Source organism: Podarcis erhardii (genome assembly GCF_964252035.2).
Source record: "Podarcis erhardii genome assembly, chromosome: 15".
Taxonomy (NCBI): domain Eukaryota; kingdom Metazoa; phylum Chordata; class Lepidosauria; order Squamata; family Lacertidae; genus Podarcis; species Podarcis erhardii.
The window spans coordinates 20409399-20431816 of record NC_138505.1 but is presented as its reverse complement, the minus strand read 5'-3'; the positions used below and the strand labels follow the sequence as shown (position 1 = coordinate 20431816).

General features: G+C 40.7%; 1 protein-coding gene across 2 annotated transcripts in view; it reads right to left on the bottom strand.

Moving 5' to 3' along the window:
• The window catches only part of MED13L (mediator complex subunit 13L), a 173908-nt gene that overhangs the window by 139695 nt on the left and 11795 nt on the right, over positions 1-22418 (bottom strand). For both annotated transcript variants that reach the window (XM_081841684.1, XM_081841683.1), the window contains exon 2: positions 2882-3119. In XM_081841684.1, coding sequence (XP_081697810.1) covers positions 2882-3119 — 238 coding nt within the window. The remainder of the gene's footprint in view (positions 1-2881; positions 3120-22418) is intronic.

Below are 22418 nucleotides of genomic sequence, written 5' to 3'. Positions count from 1 at the left end.
TGTTGGAAATGTAAAGAAAATGAAGGTACATTTTTTCACCTCTGGTGGACATGCCCAAGGATTAAGGCTTTCTGGGAAATGATATATAATGAAATGAAAAAGGTATTTAAATATACCTTCTTGAAGAAACCAGAGGCCTTTCTCCTGGGTATGGTAAGCCATGTGGTGTTAAAGAAGGACAGAACTTTTTTTTATGTATGCTACTACAGCAGCAAGGATTCTTATTGCAAAGTATTGGAAGACACCAGATCTACCCACCCTGGAAGAATGGCAGATGAAGATGACAGATTATATGGGACTGGCAGAGATGACTGGCAGAATCCGAGACCAGGACAAAGAGACAGTGGAAGAAGATCGGAAGAAGTTCAAAGACTATCTTAATAAACATTATAAAATTAATGAAGGCTAAAAAGATATGGGTTTAAAAATTAGTGGTTTGCAGGGGCGTTGATTAAGGAAAAAGAATAGAATTATCAAAAACTATGGGAAATATGGGAATGGATTTGCTGATAAGATAAATGAGATTAGAATACAGAAGGGGGAGGTGTGAGGAGGTCGGGGAAATTAGGTTTAGAAAATAAGGTTTGAATTTATACTTGTTTTTGGTTTGTTGGTTTATGTTTTTATTGTTGTCTGTGTTTATATGTGTTTATTCGAAACTTTAATAAATATCATTTAAAAAAGAAAGAAAGAAAGCATGCACTGTTTTTCTACCTAGCTATGTGAAATTTAACATAATAATTGCCATTGTTCCTATTGGTATAAATTAGAGAATGAAAACAGCCCAATGAATATTGGTAACTGCCTATAGATTAGTGCTGCACTGAATTTTCATGGTATGTGTCACAGCCACCCAGGTGGGTCCCAGCTCACGAGAGACCTTACTCCGTTATAGTTTACTTACAGGAAAAGTTTATTGAAGATAATTGCTTCTTTCACAGTTCAGCATTGTGGCTGTACGTCTGTCACGTTAGACCGCCGAAGTCCCCCTCTGACTCCTCCCCTCCTCCACACCAACTTAATAGCCTGGCTCTAGACCACCTCTTCCTCTCCTTTCTTTTCCGCAGGGTCTTTCTGCCCCCCTGGGTTCTCTCTTTCCGGGATTCGCCTGAGGCTGAATCCTCTGCCGCCTCCTGCCCCCTCCTTCTGGCTTTGGGGCCGGGCTCCTCCTCTGAGCTTTCCCCACTTCCGCGCGCCTCTATGTTTGAACTTGGCGCGCGTACGTTGCTTTTGACCTTTCCTTCGTCCTCTATACTGCCCCCTGTTCCACTCTCTACCCTTTCCGGCTGAACACCTTGCTCCAACCCCCTCTCTCTGTTTTCTCCTGTTCCTCCTCCCTCCGAGAGGCTGACAACTCCACCCCCTTTACTCCGTTCCGGCTGAGACCCCTCTGACAGCGTCTGTGCTTCACTGGGCTTTCTCCCCTCCTTTCCTGACTTTTCACAGCTTCTCTCTTCTCCTGCTTTTCGCCTGATCATGCTAGCTCCCTTTTGGGAATCCTCTGACTCACTGCTTAGGCTCATAGATTCCCTTCGAATTCCGTCATCTTCTTCCTCGTCTCTCTCTCCCTCCTCCCACTCGCTTTCCCACTCGTCTCTCTCTCCCTCCTCCCACTCGCTTTCCATCTCCTCACTTCTCCCAGAAACCCTGACAGTATGTTATTATCCCCGCAAAAGAAGTTGCAATTTGGTTTCGACATATATTTTTTTAAAAAAAACCTACCTTCACTCTCTCACATCTGTTCACAGCCACTGACCCCCAGAACACATCCTTGTCCTTGCCTCGGCAATAAGGCCAACCATACCCTGCTTTCCTATGCTACAGTAGCAGGGTTTTTTGCCTACCAGTGCTACATGCAGGATTTTTGCTCCCAATTTTTTTATTTAGAACATTTGTTGGCAACCCAATCAACAAAGTCCTCTGGGAGGTTCACACACAGCAGACAATATGCAAATTAAACCATAAAAACCCAATTAATTTCTGACCTAAAAACCAGCACAAACAGTGAAACAGCATTTAAAACCCAGAAAAATCAAAATGTTCCAAGAGCAAAAAGAAAAAGCCTCAGAGAATTTTTTTATTATTTTATGAAATACATAAAGACCTGTGTGGCACCAGATAAGTGCCAGGTTGACTCTCATCAGGGAGGGAATTCCATAATTAAGGTGCCACCATCCCTGTTCCAAGAGCTCAAGGTGCAAGCTAAATAGAATAATTCTAAATTGAAAAGTACATCCCCCAAGGTGAAGTGGAGGAACTGGTGGTGCTCTGGCTAGTGGAGATGTGGAAATAGATGTCCTTTATCCATACTGAGGCAAACTGTGCTCCAATGTGATGAAGTGGAAGGACGCTAGACATCTTCCTTGCATCTTATAAATGCATCGCAATATCTAATACAGGCTGGAGGCCTCCATCTTTCTTGGAGATGGTGAAATCCTTTGAACAGAATCCATGATGTCTTTGGGCCCTGTACACTAGTTCTATTGCCCCCTTGTGGAAGAGGGTTTCAATCTGCTCCTCTAGAGGAGATAGTGGTGTTACAACAGAAAATATAGTTGGGATAAAGTCTCTGTACTGCCCCATTAGGTTAAAAAGACAACGCAAAAAATAAAGTCTCTACATTATTGAATAATATGACCATTAGGTCTCTATGCTCTTCATCTGCCTATTTTAGTTCAATACGTGAGTTTACACTTGTACTCAAAAATCACCAACATTACCAGTATCCTTACATCCAATTTATTTCTGGTCTGGGGTTTCATTCATATATTGCATTCGCAACTTTTAATAAATTTTTCTGTACACAAGCACTGAAGACCACACAGAAAAGAAACGTTCACTGTAGAATTAGAGCAAGATGGAGAAGGGAGAGAATACTTACTGTGTAGCTCACGATGTATCACATCTACTAAGTTTGGTTCATCTCCCCACCAGAATATCCATAACTCCTTACAATCAGGTTTGACATCACGGCGCCAGACACAAAGCAGATTGGCCTGTAGACAGCGGATGAAACTCAGAAGGATGGGGTCATCTTGAGCAGGGGCCGAGATAATGGGGCCACAATCTCCATGGCCTTCAAAGTTATACCTACGCCACTTGATGCCAGTGAGTTCCGCCTGCAGGGAAGAAAATCAAGAGAGTATTAAAACCTTTGCAAGTAACTGATATGCAAGTTTGCCAACTTATTTTAAAGTTCCTTATTTTGAATCTTAGTTATCTAGAAAATAAAACAGATTTTAAAAATCAATGGAACCTGAATTAGCTTTAATCTGATTGGACAGTTCCTCAAATACTTCAGATTTTAAAAGAAACCGAAACACTAGCATTGCTCTTTCTTAAACTTTCAGTGCCTCTTCAGAAGAGAAACCATTGTTGTTGATACAATAGATGTTGGATAAGTCTGCAAAAAATGAATAGGCAGAAGCTTAATAAGAAAGCAGATTTTCATACAAGAGAATACAGCGATACCTCATTTTTTGAGCATCTTGGAAGCTGAACGTTTTGGTTTTCAAACGCTGAAAACCCAGAAGTAAATGCTTCCATTTTCAAATGTGCCTCGGAAATCAAACAGCTTCTGCTGTGTGTTTTTCAATTTTCTCCACTGAACTTGAGGCCATTCTTTTAGGCCTCGGTTGTCGAACATTTCAGAAGTCGAATGGTCTTCCAGAACAGATTACGCTCGAGAACCAAGGTACCACTGTACTACGCTTTTAAAACTTACCATGCTTTCTTTGTAGGGAAATAGGTATTTCTCCTATCAAAAGCACTAACAGAAATAAGACCCACGGAAACCAACATGTAAAGCACTTGCAATTTAATATGCAGGGGTATAGCTGAACTGTTTGTTATTGCTGAAAGCTAAGATTCTATATAGAAATCTAGCAGTTCCTCAAACTCCCAGGCACTGCCAACTGTTGCAAACAGAATACAGGATAAAAGTGGATGCCTGATCTGGCTCTGTCTGCACATTATCACAAAACAGAAAACAAAACAAAAAAGGGAACCCTATCTTATACCAAAGCTCTTTTATCTCAAGCTAGTGTTTTATGTTAATAAAAAGATGAAATTTAAAAATTCTTCATTTCATTTCAATCTGCGCCCTATTCTATAATTACATTTTAAACCATTTTGGTTTGACAAGCTCCTGCATCAATGCCCAAAAATATGTAGCTGCTACTAGCATACACAAGATTAAAATATGCAGGATAACTGCACAGCCTGTTTATATTACAGAAATGTAGTACCACATATCTTAATCATTAAAATCTATTTAATCCATTGTTTGAATAAATAAATATTTCAAAATTATTTGGCAACTTAGGGAAAAAACATAAAGCAGTCCTCTGCTTTCAGCAGCTAAGAAACATTTTGGAGCCCTTGTTCTGGGTATCTGCATTCTGCCTACTGACAAGAGAAATATTAATGAAAGTGAATTCATACTGATTTATTATGTGGATTATTAAATTGGGGCACCTAATGACTCTGTTCCCTCATGGCAGGCACACATACATTATCTTCTTCAGAGCAGTTACTTTGTTAATTTACTATTTATTTATTCAATTTGTTGCCTACTTTTCATTATAAAATAATCCCAAAGCAGGGTACAATACTAATGAAACCCAATAGACTCATACGATCTATCAATAAACAAATAAACAAAAGACAGCAAGCTGGCAAGAGCACATACACCAGGGGGTGGAGAACTAGACTATTGGGGCAGATCCTCAGTTCCCCAAATCCCTGTGGGCAAGCTTTGACAGGTGGGCAGTCAAAGCTCAAAGTGGCTTGCTATCATCAGTTCAGTGCAAAAATCAAATTGAGGGTGTCCCCTTACACCAGGGGTCAGCAAACTTTTTCAGTGGGGGCCGGTCCACTGTCCTTCAGACCTTGTGGAGGGCCAGACTATATGGGGGGGGGGTGAACAAATTCCTATGCCCCATAAATAACCCAGAGATGCATTTTAAATAAAAGGACACATTCTACTCATGTAAAAACATTCCCGGACTGTCCACAGGCTGGATTGAGAAGGCGATTGGGCGGGATCTGGCCCCCGGGCCTTAGTTTGCTTACCCATGCCTTAGACTATGTGTTGGGCCGAAAACAGACTTAGGCAGCCCCATTCTCCTCATGGTGCCCATACATAATTGAGCTAGTCCCCTGGTATAGGTGTCCCAAATCCCTAACAACCTCCATTTCTTGGATTCATAGAATTGGAAGGGATCACAAGGATAATCTGGTCCAATACCTTGCAGTGCAGGAATCTTTCACTCAGCGGAGTGCTCAAACCCACAGCCCTGAGATTAAGAGACTCACGCTCTACCAACCAAGCTATCCCTCAGGGCTACAACATCACCTGAACAGGCTCACTTAGGAAGGTTGCTGGGCACTGGTGTAGGCAATATATAAGCAGCATCCCTTTTCTGTCTATAACCCAGGACCAAAATTCCTGCACTGCAACACAACACAGAGAACAGTAGTTGCTATAGCTCAACTGGCCCAGCCTGTCATCTGACCTCTTCCTCCCATCTCAAGAAGCAGCCATTTCAAGCAGCAAAGAGGAAGCATTCAGAACATCTTTCTAATTTTTGGCTCCACCACACTCTTAGTAGTATATATGGGGGAAAATAGTTTGCATTCTTAAGCAGAAGTTGCGCATCTGTATACACTGCAGTAAGCCAGGTGCCTAGGAGGTTTCCTGTCCTTCTAGGCGGGGAGAGAAAGGAGCTCATGCTGTAGGCATGAGGGGAATCATGGTAAGGAGGGGCACAAACGCACCCCTCCATCTTGCGTGTATGCTGTGGGTATTTCTTAATAAAGGACAAAAGCAGGCAAAAATCTACACGAGGCCACTGCTAGACAAAGGCGTTGGTAAATACTAAGATCATGTAACGGTATCTGGAAGCAATAAACTATGTTGCTAAATGTCTAGAGTTTCTGCTCCTTCCTACCCCTGCTGTCACACAGAGAGAGGAGAGAGAGGAAGAGAGAGAGAGAGAGAGAGAGAGAGAGAGAGAGAGAGAGACCAATTTCAGGTGCGGGGCTAGGTGGGGGGGAGTGAAGGAGGAAGAAGCAAAAGCTTTGGCAGTAACAAATGGGAACACACTGAGGACAGGACTTGCCGGCAGCTGCCTTGATCATCCTGGGGGATTCCATCTTCTCAGCGAAGCTAGTTACTAACTGTGGCTATACAGCCAGTCCCATAAACCACAGGACTATATTTTAATACAGTGGTACCTTGGTTCCTGAACGGCTCCCGAACGCCACAAACCCGGAAGTGTGTGTTCTGGTTTCCGAAAGTTTTTGGGAAGCCAAACGTCTAATGCAGCTTCTGATTGAGTACAGGAAGCACCTTGGTTTTCAAACCATTTTGGGAGTCAAACAGACTCCTGGAACAGATTAAGTTCAAGAACCAAGATACCACTGTATTCTGAAACCACTGCAGTACAGCCTTCCAAATCATTTTGCTGTGTAGTCCTCCTCTGCTTACTCCTTCCTTCCTGCCATCACTCCTTCCCAGGTGATACTGCTAGTCCTAAAGGCTACTGGCATTACTACAGGGCAGTCCAGGAGACCATGGACACAGCTCCTCACAGGGAGATAGAAAGAAACCAATCTGGTTTCCCATTCAGGTGCTCAGTCAAGGACAACTGTTGCCCACCTCAGAATAACATGAGGTTGGAGAGTCCATCTACATCCACCAACCACAGCTGACACTGCTATACAGTATTTGTTTTACATAAGCAGTTTCAATAGCCTCTCATATTTTTCTGTCTTAACAGGCAGGGATTGAATGTGGGATCATATGAGTCCAAAGGATATGCTCTTCTATGAGCTATGGCACCTCCTCAGTCCCTCCATTCTATCATTCTGCTTTCACGATTATTTTGAACATGACCAAGTACAGACATAAAAGAGACAAATCTGACACCATTGCAAAAAAACACAGCAAATGCTTCCAAAGCCGACCCTCCCCCGCCGCTCAGTCATACTGAAACTTAAAGCTCAGAATTAACGTTGTTATTTCCAAAAATACTACTCCTCAAGCAAGAAACTGGAGCCCTACCCAGTGATGTGGATTTTCCAGAAAAAGTTGAAGATATTTTTCCAACGCCCTAAATCAATTGGGTTCTAATTTAGCATGCTTCAATTATGCATACTTCTGCTTTTAATCCACTCTTCACAAAGAATAGAGACTATGCAAGAGATATATTGCCTCAAAAAAGTTATTCAGTCTGACAGATAGTGTATCCAACCATTCTGTTACTAATTAATGGACTTCCCTGTCTTCTTCGCCCTCAAATGCCTCCCAGAGTTGCTCAGATTTGGGGGTGCACAAAGGGGTGCAGAGGGGAGGAGAGGAAGAAGATGTCCCATTGCATCGGTGAAAATCTGGGGTGGCAGGTGTCCTCAACAGTATGTCACCCAATCTATTTTTAGAAATGAGAGAATTTAATACACCATCTGATATACAGGGAGAAAGAGGATTTCTGCCCCAAATCATTAGTTGATTTTTTTTTCTTTCTTTTGCTTTTCTTTAACTTACAGTGAAAATAATGACCTTACTATAACAGGACTATTTCTAAGGCTTTGTATTTGAAAATACCCTTTCAAATTTTCAAATTCCTACAGACATCACCCTGGCAAACCCTATAAACAAGAATACTGTACTACTGTCAATTTAAACCAAAGCTGAGCTTTCTAGTCACATCACCAAATGTGAAATGCTACATTGCTAATTTCAAAACATGAAAGCACAGTATTTTAACTTCCATCTGGCTCTTCCTGCTTCTAACGAAAAACTGAGCAAGCTAACATGCTTGATGAGTGCTGAAATGAGCTGGTTGATACATGTCATCTGAGGTATGCAAAAGCTGAAATCCTAACAACACTTAATAGGTAGTGATTCCCATTGAAATAAATTGAATTTATGTCTGAATAAACATGCTTAGGGTTGCAATGTGAAGGTGTTATTTTACCAAGAATGTTCAAGTACTGTCTCCATGGTCTAAATGTAACTCTAAACTGAATGTACAGAGAATATGCCTCCTGAAAATGAATTATGAGAAAGGGGCTCCATTTCAGGGAACTTTTTCAAGAGGTGGGGAAGCCTTCAGGGGCACAGAAGTAAATTTATGGAGTCCAACGCATTTTTAAAAATCTTGTGCTTTTGACCTCCAAATCTGATGCAACATATCCTGTTGGTTGTGCCCAAAAGTTCCCCTGTAGGATTCCTCCCAATTTTCTGCCTTCCCACTTTTCTGTTCAAGTTTCAAGCACCAATATGCATGTCCAAAATAAACTTTATAATAAAGCACACACAGCCATAGCGCAACATTCAGAAATTGTCACTGTCATACTATGCATCTCAAGAGAATCCTCAAAATGCTAGACCCTTGAAGGTAACAGTAATGTGGACTTCTTACTTGAGAGCCACTATCACATCGGGTATTCTTATGTTTCTCCTCCCCTCCATTAAACTGCTTTTGGCCCTTCAGGAGAGGAAGTCAATTTTCAGCATGTGTCACATGCACACATTCACAGAAACAGGACAAATATTTGACTCCCATTCATCAAAATAGGATTATGAGACAGATCACAGTATAAACACATCAATAAAACCAATGAACACAAACAAAAATTGGAACAGTACAAGCAATCTACAACTTCCTATATCAATACAGCAGTCCACAGAATCAACACATAACCCTGCCACAATCTGTAAAAGAAAAACATTGTGAAAAATTACATTTGATTCTGCATTTTGCAGCATGGTAACACAGAGATCTGAATAGGTCCATATAGTTAAAGCTATGATTTTCCCAGTAGTGATGTATGGAAGTGAGAGCTGGACCATAAAGAAGGCTGATCGTCAAAGAATTGATGCTTTTGAATTATGGTGCTGGAGGAGACTCTTGAGAGTCCCATGGATCTTTGCAAAAAGATCAAACCGATCCATTCTGAAGGAAATGAGCCCTGAGTACTCACTGGAAGGAAAGATCCTGAAGCTGAGGCTCCAATACTTTGGCCACCTCATGAGAAGAGAAGACTCCCTGGAAAAGACCCTGATGTTGGGAAAGATGGAGGGCACAAGGAGAAGGGGACGACAGAGCACGAGATGGTTGGACAGTGTTCTCGAAGCTACCAGCATGAGTTTGACCAAACTGTGGGAGGCAGTGGAAGACAGGAGTGCCTGGCATGCTCTGGTCCATGGGGTCACGAAGAGTCAGACACAACTAAATGACTAAACAACAACACAGAGATGCACATACATTCAAGCTGCCAGAAGGGGCTCATAAGGTGCATCCATCCCACCAAAACTTTCCTCCCCAAAACAACCAGCATGCAGACAAGTCACCAGAAGCATTACTGGGCTGTAATCTCATCAGCCCAGGTATATTCTGAATTGCCTGCTGTAATGGTTCTAGGGGTTGCTCGTGCGTAAATCGGCGCAACGCTTGGCTGGGTTGCCTGGGTGAACCCTTTCTGTCCGGACAGCCACTCACCCGTGGCTGTCTCAATCGCTGGCAGAATCCGTCAGTGGGCGTTTCTTGAACTTCTTCCAGCAAAGAAGCTCTTTGACGCCTAGTCTCCGCCTACTCTCCCTGCGCGGAAACCTTCTGCGCAGGGAGGGTGTGGGCAGCGGAGGACCCGTGCTCTCCCCGCTGGTCTCCGGCGAGGAGTCATGGAGCCACCTCGCCAATTCCCCCATCTGCCCCCCTTCTCCACTAGTGTTACGCTGATTTCCTTCCCCAGAAGATGGGCTGCTTCTCTCCCTCCCGGTACGCTCTCCGGAATCCCTCTGGAGCCCTCCCTCTCCCTCTGGCTCCGATGGCAGTTCCCTAACACCTGCCCTGAACTTGTTTCAACTGCAGCAGAATTTCTGCCAGTTAACTTTGAATTAGACATGTATATGATCTGAAGGAACTAATAATAAGTGAAAGATAAAACCTGGAACCGCTATTTCAACAAAACCAAAGTAAGTAGGTCAGGAGTAAAAAAGTAACAAAAGGTAATGCCTTTTTTTCTCCAAGCAATTTTTACCCCCACAAAATCTTGGTTTGCCACCTCCCCCTATCCTTTGAACACACACTAACTCAAACCCACTTTAAAGGCAATGCACATTTTGTGAAAAGATATACACTTCAGTACCACAAATTTCACAGCAAGAGAGCAGGCTATAGTGCATGGAAAGCTACACTTGGGCATTAAGAATAAGTCCTCATTTTGGTTTTTAATTATGCATTTTGAGAAATGTTCAGCGAAATGACTTTCTGAAGCAAGCATTTATCTGTATCATGCAATCTATGAATTATGTGCCCAAAGCTCCAAGCACTCTGTGTTTTGAAGCAATTTAAGTCATCAGCATAACAAATTTTACCGGTTGTGCTAGAAGTACTCTGTGACAAAGTTCTTGCAAGTTATCTTTCACCCCAATAGCTGACCAAAGCTATATATATTACTCAGCTAAAACTCACAAATGAAAACTGTTTTCCTGTTTACATTCACTGAAGGGGAAACAATGTTATTTCAGTGCAAGAAATGCCCTTGTATGACCACTCAGAAAACAATACTTTACCCAATAAATCTCTTTCATCTGTAAGCAAATATAACCAAGTTGGTTGAATGCTGTTTTCATTACACCTCTTTGTGTACAGCTTACTTTCAGCAGAGTTTGATGTTTTATTAACTTTCGAGTTTTCTGCAATTCTAATGTGACCCTGTACAATTACTATCCACTGATTTCAAAATTTCCTCTACAATTGTCCACACTTGTATCCCACAGGACATCACAGCATGGCATATGTGCAACATAGTGCTCTGGTTCACATATCACGCTAAAAAAAACCATTTGGCGCAAACATGTAAGCACACAGGTGCTCCTCCCTGGTATTTTTGCTCCTGAGCCCCACAAAGGTGAACTGTAGTTTGGCTTAACATGCCATCTGAACTCAGGACTATGGTTTAGCAATCTCCAGACTAACCATGTGCTGTAACAAAGATTTGTTCTTGGTTTATGAATCATGCTTTGTGATGATGATGATGATGATGATGATGATGATGATAATAATAATAATAATAATAATAATAATAATAATAATAATAGCAGCTAGAACCCCACATTAATCTATAAACTGAATTAAAGCTTTCTAACCAGTATGTTGAGATAAATGACTTTTCTAGATGAAAATTATTTCTCAAATATATCTGTTCAGTAGGAATCTGGGCCTGCTTCAACCTGCATGCCATGAGTACCTCATTTTTGCTTTCTACTTTTGGGCTGCCAAGTGAAGCACAGAGTAGCAACTCTGGAAAGAAGAACACAAGAAAATAAAAAGAGCAGTGTACAGGTTCTTCTAACCCAGTGGTTCTCAAACTTTTTTCTCTGAACCACACTTTAAGAACAAAAATTTACTAGCTCCACACCTATTTTTTTATTGCTAAGAAATACATTGGAAAAGAATAAGAAACAACTCCTTAGCAGTGCTTGATTTACAACATAGAACACAACTACTTTATAATATGATCATGGGACACCCAGAAAGAATAAAACAATGCAGCTACATAGGAAGACAAGTCGTTCCCAAAATATAAACGAGACACTTACATATGTACCTTAAGTATGCTTACAAACTCAACTAGAGGTGTGAGTTTGCTTTTTCTCATTTATATTAGGTCTAGTTTGAGACCCGCAAACTCTCATCTCCTCATTTAGACAAAGAAGCCTTTCTCTTTTCTGATCTTTCAGATCTGACAGTTGAAAATCCCTGTTCACAACAGTATGTCGTGGAGAACTGTAGACTAGCAAATGCTCTTGAAGAGAGTTGTAGACGTTGCTATCCAAAAATACATATGTTATGTTGTTATGCTATGCTATGCTATGCTATGCTATGCTATGCTATGCTATGCTATGCTATGCTATGCTATGCTATGCTATGCTACAGTGGTTTTCAACCAGTGTACAGTGGCACCCGGGGATGCCTTGAGTGATGGTCAGGGGTGCTGTGGGCAACATGGCCTCTGACCCCCTTCCCTTCTGTCTCTAATGCCATCTCGTGTCTCTGCCTCCCAAAGTCTTGCGCAGCTGTTTGTTGCAACAGTCTCGGCTACAAACTCTGCAAGCGAATGGTGCCACTGGGGCTGGCCAGGGGGTGCTGGTTGCCAGGATCTAAGGCGGCCTCAGAATAAGCAAGCAAGTGGGTGAGGAAGCCCAGCCAGCCAGCCTGCCAGCCCTTGCTGTTTGGAATGGACAGATAAGGCCCAGGCTCCCAAGGGGCAGTGTGAGGAAGCACCTCTCTTTGGGGTGGGGGGCAGCTCAAAGACTAGGGGCAGTGGCTGCCTGGAGGGTTCCCAAGGAGAGGAGAGGAGAGAAGGCTGAGAGAACACTCCCCAAGGGAGGATGTTCAAAAAAGGGTGAGAGGCTGCCAGCTCTGCAGGCAAGGGGTGATATAACTGGGCTCCTGAGCCCCACAGGGATGCTGCAGAAAGAATAGAGTTGGTCAAGGAAGCCATGAATTCAAAAAGATTGAAAACTTCTGATATACTACACTACACTACACTACACTACACTATACTGAAATGTTTAAATGTTTCTTTGATTGTCCTTGAATCTCTCCCTGCCCAACTTGTCATCCTCTCATGCTACATCCTTTGAGAACCACTGTTCTATCCCAATACTTGACAGAAGAGGAAAAATTTGCAAGCAAGTAGTCCCTCCTGAATGGAAAAAGCCTGCCAAAATTCCAGACTTCTATATTTCCATATTTCATCTGTAGCCCTAAACCCACTTACTTGGGAGAAACCACCACTGAACTCAAGGGAACTTACTTCTCATTAAATAGGATTGTGTTGTTTATCTTGTAACCTGTCATGGGTGTGGCTGTTAAGATCCTTTATGAAAATATTTGAAAGATACTCCCTCTAAACAGGGAAGCTATTCACTCTACAGGTTTTTTAAAAAGGAAAGCATGCAAAATGTATACAGTATCACTAAGATGAAAGGATTGGTTATAAGAATGAAACAACAGTGTAAATAACATACATGATTTTTGTGGGCAGATTTGCATCATTGTTCAGGAAACACAGGAAGTAGTATCAATGGAAAACATGATTTAGGATTTATATCAGCCTTTTTCTTGCCAATTTAAAATCATTGCTTTAAAGCAATCTAATCTGCAGATTAGTCACCCTTTCTTTATTAGAATTTCAGAAAACAATCAGTTTAAGTGTACACCAATGAATAATCCCTAATCTTGAAACAGTAGCGGCAGTCTGAGACTCCACCAGTCAACCATCTCAGCAAGCAGAATTATAAGAATGAGGTTGAGGACATACGTCCATATAGGATTTAAGACTGGAAAAGATTTACCACTTCCAGTGCCTACCAAACAGATTTCAAAGATTACAGGATTAATAATTCAAAATTGAATATTCTAAAGAAAACAAAGGCTCAGATTTACTTTCAAAAGCACCAGTGTAAACAAAATCCTAGAACTGAAACATAAATACAAGGTAGCATCCAGGTACAGTGTAGGCCTACCATCGTTTATATTTGTGCTTGCCTCTAGCAAAGGCCAGTAATAGCGATTTGTAACAAAACCAGCAGCTCCCAGTGCTTAACTGCAGGCTACAGAATAATCAAAGCAGCACAAAGATACATAATCCACACCCAGTCTTAATCTTTTAGCAGCAACCCTGGCATTTTTCCAAGAGGCAGGTGGTATGCCATAGGGCATGAAGTCCAAACACATACACGCTAACCATTTGCTCCTCAAGTAGGAAAGAGTGAGGATTGCCCCCATTTGGGAAAGAGAGCTATCATATTCCTAGAAACTGCCATTCTGACACCAGAATCCCATTTCACTAGCCTGATGATTGCAAAACAAGGTCTACAACCACTGTGCTTATATTTGGCATAATTCAGACTGCAGTCCTAAACACATTCAGCCGATGTGAAGCCCCGCTGAACTCAATAGGGATTACTTCTTAGTCGTCACAAACAGGACTGTCCTGTCATTCTACTTTCATCATTCAGATTGTGTAATTGGAACATACGAAGTCCATTATCATATAAGAAAAAGTCATTATCTATAAAAATGAAGTTTACATGGCTCGTAACAGCAATGTAATCTGTTAAGAATTCTTAGTAACTTGATTGCTACCACTGCAATAAGAACTAGTTTCAGCAATGTAGACCAGTAAGCAATTTTGTATAATAACTGAAATGATGGTGGTAGAACATGACTTGCTTTTGAATAAGAAAGCTACTGCAATATAGGGAAAAACTGCCTCTTGCGGACTGCAGCCCAAGGACATCCCTCTTCAACAGCTGCTCTTTTGTAGAATTTATTCAATAGTATTTGGTAACCTCCCATTTAGACTTCTGCAATGTCTACTGTATGAGGAGGATGGATAAAAATGGAGGGGTTTTCTTAGAATAGATTTTTTTTAATGTAAATGATATTTTCCTTTCTATAATAAATAGGTTAAATAGGGAACAGGTAAGTCTATGGCTGTATTTGAGATATAACTATGTGAATGAAAAAAACCAAACTGATCATTTCTCAAACATGAATATTCACACACTACCTACCATACAAACATATTTCCTCTTCACCTGAGAAATATATACACTGCTGTCATCCACCCAGTAACAATCATTCCTGCCCTTAGTTTGTGCTTATTACCTATTTTTGTGATGGCAGGCCTGGGCTAAGTGCAGGAAGGAGCAACACTGGAAAGAAGAATGGAAAACAGCATTGTGCAGTGTTCAGATTCTATGCCCACACTTCAGCTGCATCGCTTAAGGTTACAAAAAGATTGCTTTCTTCTTTTCTCTCTCTCTCTCTCTCTCTCTCTCTCTCTACACACACACACTCACACTTTTCCTGTCCTCCACTGGGCATAAGGAGTCATCCAAAAGGACAATCAAGGCAAACACAAGCCTGAAATCAAACTAAAATGGATCGAGATCAGATTTTCAATCTCATTCCATAATTCCCGCAGTTGCACATTATCCACACATTCAAGCACACTGCCCAGAAAAGCATACGTACTCTTCTCCTCACAGAAAATTTGTTTCTAACCTGAAAGGCAAACGTTTAATCAGAGAAGTGATCCCAAATAAAAGGGAATTTGTTCCCTTTCCACATTTCTTTTTCTCAGACCTTTTTATGGTCCACTAGAGTTTCTACTCCATGACCTATATCTTCTTCATTCATGTTTCTCATGCAAAGCAACATCCACTACACTGTGGAAGTCCTTGTGGGCCAACTTATGGAACAGTGGTAATATTATCTATCTCTCTCTCTTTATCTCTCTCTCTCTCTGTGTGTGTGTGTGTGTGTGTGTGCGCGCGTGTGCACGTGCATGTATATGTGTGTGTGTGTATGTGTATATATGTATATGTATATGTGTTTGTGTGTGGTTCTTTGGATGCAAGCCAGTGCATCTCAGGAACTAAACCAGCCCCAGGGCAAACAGAAACCAGTTTCAGAATGGGCTAAAGTATCGGCACACCTGACAAAGCAGTTCATGTCCCTGTTAACACTAAAATGCCTGCTTGTAAGACAAAGTATTTGTTAAGGCGTTTGGCAAAATGACAAATAATTTGTCAGCGCTCTATAAGTGCTTGTAAGTGTATTTAAGTTCAAAACAGTTATCAAATTTATAGCAATGGCTGACTGGGTGACAAAGAATGGGCATGAAAACTAGAAGCAGGCTACTCGCCAGGAACAACAGCCAAACAAAACTTTGCAGGACCGTGGGCATTAAACTTTAATCAATTGCTACTGGAAGCATTTTTACGAGCCTTCCAACAGAACTGAACTATTTCCAAACTTTACTTGAAAGAGTCTGGATGCTAAAGCTTCCTACCAGGTAAACAGATTTCACATAGGCACAACCAACTCATTAAGTAACAACTGCCTTAGAAAATATTATAGGATTTTGAAGCTAAGAGTTCACCAATCATTTGGCAACCAATAGAGTTTAAGGTTTCAGTACCATTTTATATTTTTAAAATTATCATTGTAAGTCGTGTATACTGACCTTTTCAACAAAACCCACTTTTTCTAAAAATAGAACTACAATGAGCTTACTATGTACTTTAGAGACCAGATCTGTAAAATCATGTGAATATTAGAATTCTGTAAGAAGGGCTCTGGGCTGTTCTAATTTTAATCATCATCATCATCATAATCTTATCATTTAATCCCTCTGAATTGAAGTGTCTTTAGAGGCATTTGTTCCACGCTCCAGATAGAGTGGACTGAGGAAAAAAGCAAATACAGTAGTTGAAACGACAGCTTATTGTGCAATGCAAACCAGTGAACTTGTCAGGACACCAGAGAAACTGCTCCACCCAACGCAGGCAAGCTTCCAAGGTCCTACTGCTTGGATCATAAGCATAAATTCTACAGGTGTGGGGAAACAGGAAGCTGGGAAAGTCACTCTCAAGCTGTACTGGATGGTCGCACAAGTTAGCTTTGCTAATAAGGCCTAGCAGGGACGGTATCCCCAGGTGAACATTTCCTCAGCCCATACTTGCTAGAAAACAGAGGAGGGGGGGGGGTGTCATTTTCAGTCCAATGGCTATATTCCCTCACAGGCAACCTTCTAGCTGACAAGTGCCAGGGGCAGAGGCGAAAGTGGGTGGAGCAAAATATGTGACAATTATCTTTGTACAGCCTTCATTTTAACCCCACAAAAGCTAGCAGTTTCTACAGTGAGGAAGGGTTTGATAGTTGAATATGCAAACCCCACAGAGAAAGGTGAAGAAACGTGCAGGGCAGGCTATTTCTCACTATTTTGTAACAAGACTCCTACCAGTTTAAAGCATTCGCTGAAGAACTTGTTCTGTTGTCCTAATCTCATAAGTAAAATCAGTGCTTTTTTTCTTTAAAAAAATGTTTAGGGGTACTCTCATTTTCCTTTTCATATTGAAATACTGCCCCTCAATGAGGCCAAACTTAAGATTCACAAAATGTTTAGGGGTATGCGTACCCCCCAGAAAAAAGCACTGAGTAAAATATATACAATGATTTTGGATTCAGGCCTGCGGGTGTGTGGAGGTAAAGATTTTTAAACAACAAAATACCTGAAGAAGAGTGAATTCGGATATTTAACAATGTGTCAATTAGGCTGATTAGTGCTAATTTGAAATATATATATATTTGATTTAAAACATTTATTAATGGCACCTTACTATAGTAAAATATGCACAAATGTGACAGGTAAGTGTTGGAGATAGAGTGTTAAGGTTTGTTCAGATATGCAAAGGTTTTGGAGATGAAGTGTTAGGGAGAATTAAGGAAATATCATAAAAAGTACTTAGCAGGATAAGTAGACACTACAGATTTAGAATCTGAAAATTACACCCATCCCTGAAATTTTAGAATAGCATTAAAAAAAGGGATATCACACTGTAAATGACAATGGTATCTATCTATCTATCTATATATATATATATATATATAACAGATTTATTGAATCTGTTCATAAACTTCTGGAATATTAACTTTAATGATAAGATACAACCATATGTTTTCTATGCTGCAACAACATGCTGACTTTATTACTGCTTGGTTTATCATATGTACTTAGCAGCATATTTACTGCAGTAATTTTATATGTATTATTTTCTTATGGTTATGGTTATGAAACAAAATGAACAAAGCAAGCATTTTGAAACAGCAGGACTTCTTTGATAGATCATTTAGCTGGTTATTATAAGTGGAAAAATAGTATTACAGCTAGCAGAAAAGAGTTTTGTTAAGCAAATGCTCAGCGCATTTTACAGCCTGATCAAATGCATGCTTACTCAGGCAGCAATGCTTACTTCCAGGTAAGTATGCATAGTACTGAAACCTAGAAGAAAGTTGTGGAACTGCCAAAGTTTGTAGACAGAAATTTTACGGATTATTTTTTTCTTCTGAACAGACTTTTACACACACACACACACACACACAAATGGAGGCAATTTTGAGAGACTTGAATGAAGTACATTAAAATCTGGTTTCATAAGAAAAACTGAAGAAAGAATACAGCTCAAAATTACAGCTTTTCCAACCCCTGTGGACAGAGTTTCAATGATCTAGCTTAGAAAATGGCTACTGAAAAGTATACCTAGGACCCTCGTACCTATGGGACTGCCTCTCCTGGTATGCCCCACAGAGAAACCTACGGTCTGCAAATAATAACATCCTCAAGGTCCCAGGCCTCAGAGAGGTTAGGCTGGCCTCAACTAGAGCCAGGGCCTTCTCGGCTGCGGCTCCAATCTGGTGGAACGCTCTGGCACAAGAGACTAGGTCCCTGCGGGACCTGACATCTTTCCGCAGGGCCTGCAAGACAGAGTTGTTCCACCAGGCCTTTGGTCAGGGTGCAGCCTGACTCCCTCCTCTGGCAACCTGCACAGAATTTTGCTTAATCGGTTGCCATTGATTTGATTTTAATTAATTTTTATAATGAAATATTTTTAGAATGTGTGATTATTTGATTGTTTGATTATTTGATTGTTGTTAGCCGCCCTGAGCCCGGCTTCGGCTGGGGAGGGCGGGATATAAATAAAATTTATTATTATTATTATTATTATTATTATTATTATTATTATTATTACTATAACCAATGAAGCCACGCCACAAAAAGGGTACATCTCTAAGACAGAATTAGAATGCGGGGGGGGGTTGTAAATTACTAGATGCAATCTGCTGCTTGATGCAGGATGTCACAAGTCTCCTACTTCTGGAAAAGGGTAGAATTCCTTACTCAGTGTTGAAATAAAATGTTTAGACAAGAAACTCAAACAGTCAATGCTGGCCAGACACTACACTTTCCCCACATTTTGAGTTATGTACCCAAAAATGTCAGTGTAATATTTGAGCTTCAAATACAAATACTGTATATAATAAATATGCAGCCTTTAAAGGGAGAAAGGAAACACATAAAGTGAATTTCATATTAAATGCTCATGTAGTTATCAACCCACATTATTATACATAACTTCATTCCATCAGATACAATTGTTATGTTTTTGGCAATACATGTAATGTTGCTATCAGGATGGAACTGAACTTAACAGCTGGCTAACAGAAAGTAATAGCTGGCTACCAAGATCAACCATAATTTCTGCATCCTGGCCTTGCCATTTGACCTGGATTTAATGAAATCACTGAATACTGAACTGGACAATTATTTCTATGCTTAAGGTGCTGAAGTAGTATTTCAGATTCCTGGACACCCAGGTAACAAAGACAGTTTCCAAACCATACAAACAGCCAGAAGCAGAGAAAGTTACTACTTTGATATGGCATTTTTTAAAAATCATTTTGCACAATAAAAGTTAAAGCTTACACTAGTATATATAGTGGAAAGAGGTAGGAATTTGTGCATATCCCGCTATACATAAAAAGTAATGCATCACACAGTTTATACATGCAGATGCCCAATTTGCGCAAGCACTCTGCACGCACCCTCCTTTTTGTGAGGGAGAAAACTGTCAGGAGCTCGGCCTACACTCGAGTACATACAGTACACACAAATTGCACATCACCAGCATCACGTTACCTTTGTAAACACAGTGAGAAGAAAGCCATAGCTCAGTGGAAGAGCATATGCTTTGCATGTAAAAGGTCCCAGGTTCAAGCCTAGCCTGTAGTTAAAAGGGCTGGAAAAGATTCCCATCTGAAACCCTGAAAAGCTACAGCCAGTGAGTGAAGACAATAATGAGACAGATGGATGAACTTGGTATAAGGCGCTATGCTCCTACAGGATTTCCAGACAGTGAAAACATTATTTGTCCTCAGTTTCAGTTTAAGAAGGGTGGAAACGAAAAAAGTAGGGCTGTAATAATTTGTTCATTAATCAGATATAGTACACTGATTTTAAAATCTTGTAACTGATTTTAAAAGTGTTCTCTATATTGGGTGACATTTTGCTACACAGTACAGGTTTACTCAGATACATTCTATTATTAATTTGAAAGTTCACAATTAGATGGACCAGGTCAGTTATTTTAAAAATTATCAGTAGATCTACCACAATACCACCACCAATAAAAATAAAAATAAAAAGTCACCAGTTTCAGCTGAAAGAGTGTCCTGCAAATCAGAACTATACCTAAATGTTATGGTTCTGCATGAAATTAGCAGGAGTAACACACAATTAAATCTGCTGTCCTCAAAGAGCTTTTAAAAAATGTTTCCTCCCACTTCCACACCCACACCCACACCTTCACAGGGAAGGGCTGCAAGTGGCTCAGTGTTTGATCTCCTGATAATTCCCTACACCTCTGCTCTCTTGCCATTTTTAGGCATTTGCATGTAGCAAGATGGCTAGCTATTACACAACTTTTAGGAGAAAGGAAATTGTATTTTCTGTAGCAATACTTAGCTCCAAGAATTGCAGTCATCTCATCATGCAGTGCCACAAAAGAGAATGTTTTCAGTCCCCATTTTAGCAGAAAAACTAGAAATGCAAGAATACACATTAAAGCCTGCCTGGCCTATGGTCCCTAGGATACCAATCTAACAACAGCTAAGTGCTTGACCATGCACTTAAATTCCAGAGGTTTCCATGAGTGATCCCAAACAGACAAACCCAACATGTGCTACTGCTGGTTGTGCCCAATTATACATTTTGAGACTGGAATACATCTAGCAAACTGATGTTAGAGACATCAACACAACAGAACTACAGTAAGAAGACTTTAAATAACCTTTAGAAATGGGGGAGGGGGGAACTGCTGCATTCGCAATGATCCAGGAAATGGCTCCGAGTCCGACATGCAGTTAAGACTGCATTTTCAAAAGAAAACTAGAATAGCACAGCATTCCAGCATCTTTTTCTAGAACTCTTTTTCAACGCAGAAAAAAATTCTATTGTAATATAGTAATTAGGTCAAAGTTAGATTCCACATCAACCAAATTTGATACAAGAGAGCCTGAGAACTGTTCTACCATATGTTAACTCGAGGGAGGGCACCAACTCAACAACCATGACAGCCTGCTTTTTTAAAAAAATTAAAAAATAAAAAAGGAAGCCACTAGCACTACAAAAAAAAAAAAAGAGGTTATGAAGGGTGGGTACTCTTTGAAGCGGTTTCTGCGAAATAAGCCAGCCTGGCCGCTCCCACCTGCCAGTGTTTTCAGCCAATGTGTGAAGTCAGATCTGTGATTGATAAGTGAGTCGGACATCAGGCAATAAGAATCCCTGGATTCCCAAAAAGCTTTTGTTTTCCCCTCCTCTTTAGAGCACATTTCCTGCTTCTGTTTTATTTTCTAGTAGTCTTTGGAATCTCCCTAGTTTGCTCTTCCTTTTTTCCTAGCAACCGGGATGCATCTTTCCTGTGGGGTGGTTCATCGGAGATCAGGTACACACAATATGTTATTTTCTGCAAATACTACTAAGCAATCAAGTGTGGGTGAATATTAAAAAGAATGTCAAATGCACAATGTGAAAACTCTGCAATGAGCCATGTCGCCTGCTGTGCAGGAGGTGATGTCCAGGAACTCATTAAGAATTCACTACATAGCTAACTTACAGTAAAATTGTGTATATATCTACTTCAGAAAGAAGCCTCTTTATGTTTAATGGAGTTAATGGGCACAGGATGGCAGCCTAGGCTTGGGTTTAGGACTTGCATGAGGGGGAACAGCGCTCATGTGCCTTTAACACCTCTATCTCCTCCTCAAGAGGTCCAGAGGGTGGCAAGAGAAGAACGGGCCTTCTCTTCAGTGACTCCGCGTCTATGGAATGCTCTCCCCAGGGAAGTTCTCCTGGCGCCTTCATTATACACCTTTAGGCACCAGACAAAAATGTTCCTTTTTAACCAGGCCTTTGGTTGATCTTATTGACATCCAACACCCTTTCAGAATGTGGCGGGGGGGCGTTAGTGGGTTATTGCTTTTGGTTTGATTTTATATGTTGTGGTCTTGTTGTGAATCGCCCTGAGACCTCCGGGTATAGGGTGGTATATAAGTTGAATAAGTAATCATCATCATCATCTCCACAATCAGGACTTTGTGTTATGCCACGGCAGCCATTTTGTGTTATGCCACACCCCCACGGTAGACATTTTCAAACTGGACCCCATAGCACTTGAAGCGTGCCCACTTGTTCAAAAATGTTGACAACCCCTGAGCTAATTATATATGCATCATAATGGGAGCATTCATCAGGCTTAACTTTTTTTTTTACAAAATACAGATGCAAAAAAAATGCAACGTAACAAGGTGCAAAAGTCATTAGCACTAATGTTTCAAGGTACCCTGAGTGCATTGTTATTTTATTTTATTTTTAATTAAAGATTTTCTTGATTTACAGAAGTATGTGTAATGTCTCTCGTATTTTTTCCATGTAACATCCCTGAGTGCGTTGTGAGCCTTGGATTTGGTCTTCAGCATGAACACTGAAATGAGATC